This window comes from Nilaparvata lugens, chromosome 9, assembly GCF_014356525.2.
Source record: "Nilaparvata lugens isolate BPH chromosome 9, ASM1435652v1, whole genome shotgun sequence".
In the NCBI taxonomy this organism is placed as follows: domain Eukaryota; kingdom Metazoa; phylum Arthropoda; class Insecta; order Hemiptera; family Delphacidae; genus Nilaparvata; species Nilaparvata lugens.
This window is the reverse complement of record NC_052512.1, coordinates 37,331,072-37,332,471: the sequence shown is the minus strand read 5'-3', so window position 1 is coordinate 37,332,471 and position 1,400 is coordinate 37,331,072. Positions and strand designations below refer to the sequence as shown.

Sequence of the window (1,400 nt, the reverse complement as noted above, 5' to 3'; positions counted from 1 at the left end):
AACTTTCTTACTACAAAAACTTGTAAATGACTTAATTTGCGATAACATGTCTGGCGACAACAGTTAATTGTTTCAGCGAAGGGTCGAGAGCTGTGCGGGGTGAAACGGCCTTTATCCTCCTCAGACCCCAGACCAAACGAAAATAAAATTTCTATTTTCAACATTGGATTACGAGTATAAAAAAATATTGAAGATGATGTAGTATCTTGATTTTTTATTTTTTTCAATATTCTTCTCAATCAATCAATCAATCAATTCATTTATTCCACAAACAAACATAATACAGAATAGAAAAGAAAGATATAAAAAAATGTGAAATAAAAGTGGAATAAAAGCTTTTAAAAGCTTTAAATAAAAGCTTTTCAAAATAGCATGTAACCGATAGGTTACACTGGGATCAGAATTTTCGGCACTAATTACAAACAAATGGAAATCAATCTGATAAAAATTATTCACAGTATTGACAGCTCATGGAAAGATTTAAAACAGTTCCTGTTGTTATTGAGGCATGGAAAAACTTCACATATAGTGCACCTCAATCAGCATCTTGGACTGTCACAGCCTGGAAACCGGCATCTTGATGGCTTCGCACCAGGTGGAATCTCAGGTAGATGGAGGGCACCACTTGTCCTCAAGCTTGTAGTGGGAAGTGGAATCGTTCGTCTTCTCTTTGGCTGATGCTGTGAGTCCAAATCATCATCAATAAATCTTTCATCCTCTGTCTCTTTGATTTGTTGTCCACAGTGAACAAGTGAGTCCCCCACCTGCACTTTGAAATCCAATCGATCTTCTCCTGGTGTCTTATCTAAACTATCTGCTTTGCGCCTCTCAATCCAGGCAGCAGCCAGAGCAAAGTCAATGATGTGGAAAAGTGTTCTAACTGTCCACTTTTTTGTTCTGGCAGATATTCTGTAGAATGCAATCACACGGTCCAAGAAATCAACACCTCTCATTTTTTTGTTATATTCTGTGATTACTCTGGGTCTTGGAGGATTGATAAATCGTTCTGTGACTTTACACCATCTTTTTACATCTTCTTTAGGTTGCCCCCCATGTGAATTGGAAGCAATGACCACAAGTCTGCTGTCCAGCCACTTCACTATTGCTACTTGACCATCCTCTCGTACCATTTGCACATGGCTTCCTTGTCCAGTTTGCTGCAAGGCCCTGTCTGTTGTTAATTCACAGTCATTTGGCATTCTTTTTTCTGTAGTGTGCCATTCCTGACACTTTTTAGCAATGGAGCAATTTCCCTAATTTCCCAGAACTCGTCGGATTTCTTTTCATCTTCAGATACAGCCAAATAATCTCTAACACAAAGGTTGCTCTGAATCAGAAAAAAACATATTCCGTGTCATTGTATCAGCTATTTTGGAGATTCTTGTTTTTCTAGCCCAAAA

General features: G+C 38.2%; 1 protein-coding gene across 1 annotated transcript; it reads right to left on the bottom strand.

Moving 5' to 3' along the window:
* Positions 1 to 539: 539 nt before the first annotated feature.
* On the bottom strand, positions 540 to 1,199 carry LOC120352965. Its single transcript, XM_039435326.1, has one exon. It carries the CDS (start codon positions 1,197 to 1,199, stop codon positions 540 to 542), a length of 660 nt encoding a protein of 219 aa, XP_039291260.1.
* Positions 1,200 to 1,400: the final 201 nt, after the last annotated feature.

Excerpts from the sequence above, each read along its gene's own strand:
- LOC120352965 (XM_039435326.1), bottom strand. The coding sequence starts at position 1,199 with ATGCCAAATGACTGTGAATTAACAACAGACAGGGCCTTGCAGCAAACT.